General features: G+C 41.8%; 1 protein-coding gene across 1 annotated transcript; it reads left to right on the top strand.

Annotated features, from left to right (window-relative positions):
* Positions 1 to 1,752: 1,752 nt before the first annotated feature.
* Positions 1,753 to 5,038, top strand: LOC146983385 (prostaglandin E2 receptor EP1 subtype-like). The gene is made up of 3 exons (XM_085784929.1): positions 1,753 to 1,989; positions 3,073 to 3,932; positions 4,749 to 5,038. The coding sequence occupies exons 2-3, from the start codon at positions 3,117 to 3,119 to the stop codon at positions 5,022 to 5,024; spliced, it is 1,092 nt and encodes a 363-aa protein (XP_085641055.1). The 5' UTR covers positions 1,753 to 1,989; positions 3,073 to 3,116; the 3' UTR covers positions 5,025 to 5,038.
* Positions 5,039 to 6,710: the final 1,672 nt, after the last annotated feature.

Below are 6,710 nucleotides of genomic sequence, written 5' to 3'. Positions count from 1 at the left end.
CAGACTGACTTCCTGTCTGCTAATCCTAATGGCGATCATCTCAATAGATCGCAATCGTGTGATGTCCTGCTCTCGCAGATGCTACATTCATAATTTCTTCCATTCAACCAGATGAGGTGTTAATCTTAAGGTTTTATAGCACAGCTGACAAGGATGCACTAACCCCAGCTAATGATGCTCTGGCTCCACCTGTCCCTAATGGCATTCAATCTGACTCTTTGGCGGGATTTTCACAACTGCATAATACAAACAGATGTGCAATATAAACAATACACTTCAGTGTTTTAGATCATGTGTTTTACAAAAAGCTCCATATTTTAGACTTTTCCACATGTATTTGAAGTGTTGATGTCAATAATACCAAAGTTTTTTAGTTCCAAAAACGACAGCTCAGTGTAGTTTAACACGTCCTCTCTCGAGCTTCTTTCAAGAGCGGTGAATGCTTAGTTGTGACATCACAAAGTTACAGAAGTCCTGATGGTTTGTTTTGAGGCTCAGTCTCTGATACAGACATGTGTGCATTTCTCTGTGGACTGAGGCTTTGATACTTTAACAGTATTAATAGTGAACCTAAACCTGATTTATAATTGACCCTGACCTTTAAAATGTACTAACAAACACACACACCTGTCCTGAGTAGATGCACACATAACCCAGTTCTTGCATAACTGCACTGGCAGTCAAAGAGTATTTCAACACACAGGTGCAGTGTGTGCATGAACAAAGAGCTGCGTTGTGCACATCATTTTACAGCAGACTGTTTTGACATGAGGTGACAGTAAAATAAGGAGCAGGAGGAATTTCAGATGAGCGCAGAGATATTATGCCTGATGAGGGATGAGGGGGATCGGAGAGACTCATAACATCATCTGACATTGGAATAATATAAATATTCATTCCGTGTCCTTATCACTAATCTTGGGATTTTTACCAATTTGAAATAAGCAATTAGCTTTTCCCTCCTTAACAGTTCCTCCCTGAGGCGAGGCCAGAGGCTTTAAATCCTAAAGTCCCCGGCAGCAGCAGCAGCAGCAGCAGCAGCATGGGGAGGAGTGTGGCTGGCCTTCTGTAAAACTGGGAAATCATCTGCATTCACAGCTGCATTTAGAGTCTGTGAGAGACATGTTTGTGGTGGCAGAGCACAGCTGCTCCACACTGATGAGACCTGACCACAGGCCCTTTGAGGTTGTTCAGATTGAGAGGCGGCGTTTTAATCTCTGGAAAATGAACAGACAACACATAAAGTCTCCAGAGCAGGACAGACATGCCAGTGTAATGTCCGTCACTTCAACAAGCTTTTTACTTTGAAAGGCATAATCTGGCTTTAATCAGTATGCCTAACAACTTTTTCTAAGATGCTATTATATGAAGTCATACACACAGCGCGGTCCAGACGTCTGAAAGAACCATCCCATTCACTTGGATAGGAAAGTGGTGTCAGAATGAATTGCATCACTGCTCATTAAATGAATCTTTAAAGGGAGGTTTCCCTGCAGCCTGAGGCAGGTCTCCCTCAGCTTTAGAGGTGGTTGTTGCTTAATATTACAGCTCCACATGCCATAACTGTGGAGTCAGGAGCAAGACAGCAAGATTTTAAATATTCATATTCCTCTCTAGGATTTCTCTGAGTGGCCGCCTGACTTTGCCCTGCTGCCAGGAAATGACTGGTTCTCACCAACTGAGACACCCAGAGGGGAAGAGAGCACGGTGCAGCTCCGGCATATAAAAGCAGTCATCAGCGGTCTGACTAACAGAGGACATGCTTGTGCATTGTGAATGGGAGAGTCTGCTGCTTCTGAGAAAACAGCCTCAACAGTGAGTTGCATAATGACAGTTGAACGGTTGAGGTGAAGAAGTCTGCTTACTTTGGAACAACAGGAAAAGATATCAAGAACAATCTGGATTAATTTTTTTTCTTCAGCTTCAGTTATGACTAACTGTCAAAACCCAGGCGATCCTGACCATCTCCATGGATTTCTTATTCCAAAGGTAGGTGAATCGTCCTTTATGTAAAGAGACTTTTGAAGGACAAAAAGTATGTCCTGAAGCTATCATTTCAAGTCCAGTTCTCTTCATACTTATGGGTTTATTTTTTATGTTAGAATTACAGCATTCACTTGCATTAAAACAAACAGAAAAGAAAAAAGAAACACCCTCAGATACAGAAATGTGACAGTTTGAAGTAAAAATGCTCCTTTGTCATCATTACTCACACCTCGTTATCCACCAAACATTACTCGTTTTTTGTTTTGCTTGGTTTTATAAGACTATTAAAAACTTTTTTTAATACATAACAAAATGATACAAGCAGAATGACAAACCAAACTCTGCAAAAGCATAAAAAGAACAGCTATTAAAATGTTAGGGTGAAAGAAAAAAAAGAATAAAATCCATATACGAAATATATGGATATGTAATATATTATCATTTCAAATATCACGATAATTCATTTTGATCATTTACATGCGACAACAAGTTTCTCCTGTAATTGTGCATTTGCACGTTTTTGGGTTCAGTCTGTTCCGCCGCAGTCGCTCTTGGCTCTCACTGTGTGCGTGTGTTTTATAGGACTGTGCTGCTACATGGTAACTGCATTTCTTTGAGGAATGCATGTACCCGTGTCAACAGCAACTGTCAGAACTTGTTCAGACTTCCCTCGCTGCCCTATACGAAGAAAAAAGTAAGGCTCTTTGTCCCTAAACCCTCAGACGTTGCTAAGAACTAATTTGTTGTTTTCAAAGATGAGTCACTTTGTCCTGAGGAGCTTGGCTGGTCTGGGGAGACCACGATAATTAACAAGTTATTTTGTTAATATTGTAAACCTGTATGTAAGTTATTATGGAAAAGGCAATTTTTAACAGTTGCCATAAATCTGGAAATGTTTTATTGTATGGTTATTTAAAAGACACCAGACTAAACTAATTGAGAGTGAGTGTTTTTCTTTCGTTTTTTTTTATTTCAAAGAAGTTTCAAAGAGTGAAACATAAAATTCACTCCGCCTTCCCACCTCAGTACATAGGCTACTGTGTGTACATCAGTCATCATGCTGATCCAGTCTCTTTTCCCTCTCAGTGTCTTCCCCGCCAGAGGAACCACATCAGGCCCAGGGCTCAGCCATGATGCTGGAGATGCAGCACTACAACACTTCTGGTATTACCACCTCCACCCCCCTCTCCCTCCGGAACAACACCACCAGGGAGCAGAGGCCAGAGAGCAGCCCCATGGGCCCTGCCATCACCATGACTCTGGGGATTCTGTTCAACGTGGTGGCCCTCATCATCCTCGCCAAGGCGTACAACCGCTTCCGTCGACGGTCAAAAGCCACTTTCCTGCTCTTTGCCAGCTCCCTGGTGGCTACGGACCTGGCAGGACACATTATCAACGGAGCCCTCGTGCTGAGTAGGTATAGGTCCAAATCTGAACCTCCAGCAGATCCAGCTACCTCCTGTTTGTTTCTGGGAGGTTGCATGGTGTTCTTTGGCCTGTGCCCACTTTTCCTGGGTTGTGCCATGGCTGCAGAGCGCTGTCTGGGCGTCACGAAGCCTCTGGTGCACGCACGTCTGGTGACCACTGCGCGGACTAAGATGGCACTGACCCTCATCTGGCTGCTGGCGTTATGCGTGGCCCTCCTGCCCTTCTTCAGACTGGGAACCTACACCGCTCAGCACCCGGGGACGTGGTGCTTTATCAGGGTGATGGAGAACACTAATGGGACGGACCTGGCCTTCATGGTGCTATTTTCTGGACTGGCCTTGAGCTCTCTGGCCGCGGCCTTTGTGTGTAACACCATCAGTGGGATCACGCTGTTGAGAGCTCGGCTAAAGAAGAGGTCGTGCTCCCAGCGCCGCTCAGCCAGGTCTCATGACACAGAGATGGTGGTTCAGCTGGTCGGTATCATGGTCACCTCCTGTATCTGCTGGAGCCCTCTTCTGGTGAGTTTGTAGAAGAGACATTATAGGCCATTAAGGTATTTTAGTTTCATCAAATGCTGAGCGATTATCTCAACTTTTAGGAAAACAAACAAATCTGATTACTATTGATCATTCTCAAATGTGGACAAATCCATCAAGCATCACAAATGTTACACTATCATTAAGGACATTAGGATTTATTAAGGATGAGAAAGGATTCCATTAAAGATTAAATCTATTTGATTTAGTTTCGTGACAGAAGCTCTCTGTACACCCCTGGACTGCCGCTCTTCAAACAAGACATTCATTATTAATGCATGTTTGTGCAGGAGATATTTGACAGAAGTTCATGCTCACACAAAATAAACTTAGACTTCGATAAAATGATTTGCTCATTAGGCAGAAAGGGCATTGAAAGACCGTTTATATGTGAAATTTTGTAATGTTTTAACTAAAACACACAACACAAGATCAAGTGCTCAACATGATAGCAGGCTCTTGCTTAATTGTGCCAGTGCACAGAGCTGTTGGATGGTAAAGTGACTTCATCACACCAGCTATTAAAAACCACAGCAAACTGGAAACTTTGAATTTCACAATAATTCCTGGCTGACAGAAGCTATAAAAATGTTTCTTAACAATCTACACCATAATGTCGGGAAAACCATTTCCCCCCTTTTCGGTTGCCCTGAAGTATCTTTAAGCTTGTAAAAGCTTGGAAAGGGTAATAACAATAATCTGTCTGACATTATGTTTTTCTTTTGTTTGTTTGTTTTGAGTTTATTAAATGTCACAACAAAAGCATAAAGTTGTTTCCTTTTCTTTCTTTCTTTTTAGATCTTTGGACTGATGTCAGCCATACGGTCCCATAGTGGCGTCCAGAGCAGTGACTGTGACACTTACAAGAAGCTGATGGTAACCGGTGTAAGGATGGCAACGTGGAACCAGATCCTGGACCCGTGGGTCTACATTCTGCTGCGACGTGCCATCCTCAGGAAGATCTACCACATCACTAAAAGGCAGGCCAGTTTCAAGGGAAGCATGTTTCGCTCAATCCGCTGGGATGCCAGCTCCTTTCAGAACTCAGAGAAAAACTGTGTTAATAAGATTTAAAGGAGGAAGAAAGGGACGTATGATGGCATCTTTCTCTTTTAAAGGGATGCTCTGTCGCCTGCCAGCAGGACCAGCACTTAACCCTCTGAACGTTTTCATCCCGATCAGATTTCAGTGCTGCAAAGGTCCCAGATGAAGACGGGTGGGGATGGAGCCACCAATGTGTTTATATGTAGGAAGTGGTTAAAAATGGGAAACATGTTCCATGATGTTCTGAAATATCACTGACCAGCTAATAATAACCTCTAAGGTTGTTGTGTATATTTGTAGTATTAAACTACAGAAGAATAAAGCTACAACTTATTATAAATTGCTTATCCTATAGTGCATTTGATAATGCAACATGGCCCATATACTGGACGCATGTGCATGGCAGTCTGCCCTCTGTGAGAGGAGATGTAAATATAAAGGTTTTTGTGTGTTGGAGTTTGATGTATTCTTTTTGCTGAAGCTAAGACTGTATCTAATCTTAAAGAAAACATCTCAATTCTGTAAATGTTCATTTTGTCTGACACAATGTAAAAGTCAATGACTTGTGTAAATGCTCAAATGAGAGCACAAAAGAAAAAGCTGTGTTTTTACCTCAGCTTGAAGATGTGAAAAACACTGTGTGTGTCCAATGTAATGCTGTGATATGAAAGTAGTGTGTCTCTTTCTTGTGTTTGTGAATGTATCAGTGTTTTCCCCGAGTGTCTAGGGGACTGAAGTGAAGCTATGTGTTGCTAAAGCTAATTGAATGTGATATTATTAAGAAAGGGGAATGTAAGATTACAAATAAATGGTTTCTAATCGATGTCATCACAACTTTTTCAACATAAGGCAAAGTGTCCTATATTTAGCTACTTAATAAAGCCATGCAAATTGTACAGCATGGCAAGGAGACACTCATATACACAGAAACTAAACAAATTGTAGGTATTATAAACAGTAAAACCAAAGGTTAATCAGCTATATCCAGCAGTGAACTGACAGCTTTAGATTGATGTTCACTCATTTGAAAAAATAGCCTTTTTTCTCTCTCTTGCCAAGAGTTGGGTGACTAGATACTGGTCTTATGACTGTGTGGCAAATAAGAAGATACTACACAGCTGGTTAGCTTAGCATAAAGAGGTGGCAGCAAGTCTTCCGCTTATAATAAGGTCAGAGGTTTGATCCCCAGTTCCTCAAATCCAAGTGTCAAAAATTCCAAATTACCCCTGGCCGTCCCACCAATGTGAGTCTATGTGAAGACAGACAGAAGTGTAGCCTACAAGTAAACCCTGTGTGTTTATATGGCTTGCACTATAAAGCACTTGTGCACTAGCAAAGTGCAGTCCACAGACAGGGGAAACAACAAGCCTGCCTCTGTCCAAATCCACAGAACAGCACCAGTTAAAATTGTTACATTTTATTTTATCCAATCCATAAACCAATCATTTGAAGCTAACATATCTTGGATAGCTGTTTTGCAATTAAACAATTGCAATATGTCATGAGTGAACTTCAGAAGTGCAGGTATAAGTTCTGTTGGTCCACCCAGAGCTAAAATGAGTTTCAGGCTTTAGCCTCTTCATCAACTACTCCTTAAGAAAGCACATAGGCTACTGTACATATTCTCCAAAATGTCGAGCTAATGATTTAATGTGGTTAGGTCCACAAGGCCTTAATTTATGAGGCTTAAAACTGAAACATGAATCCAGGACAACA

Source organism: Trachurus japonicus, chromosome 8 (genome assembly GCF_045865225.1).
Source record: "Trachurus japonicus isolate A0001 chromosome 8, Traja_1.0".
Lineage (NCBI taxonomy): Eukaryota > Metazoa > Chordata > Actinopteri > Carangiformes > Carangidae > Trachurus > Trachurus japonicus.
This window is presented reverse-complemented; position numbering and strand designations above follow the sequence as displayed.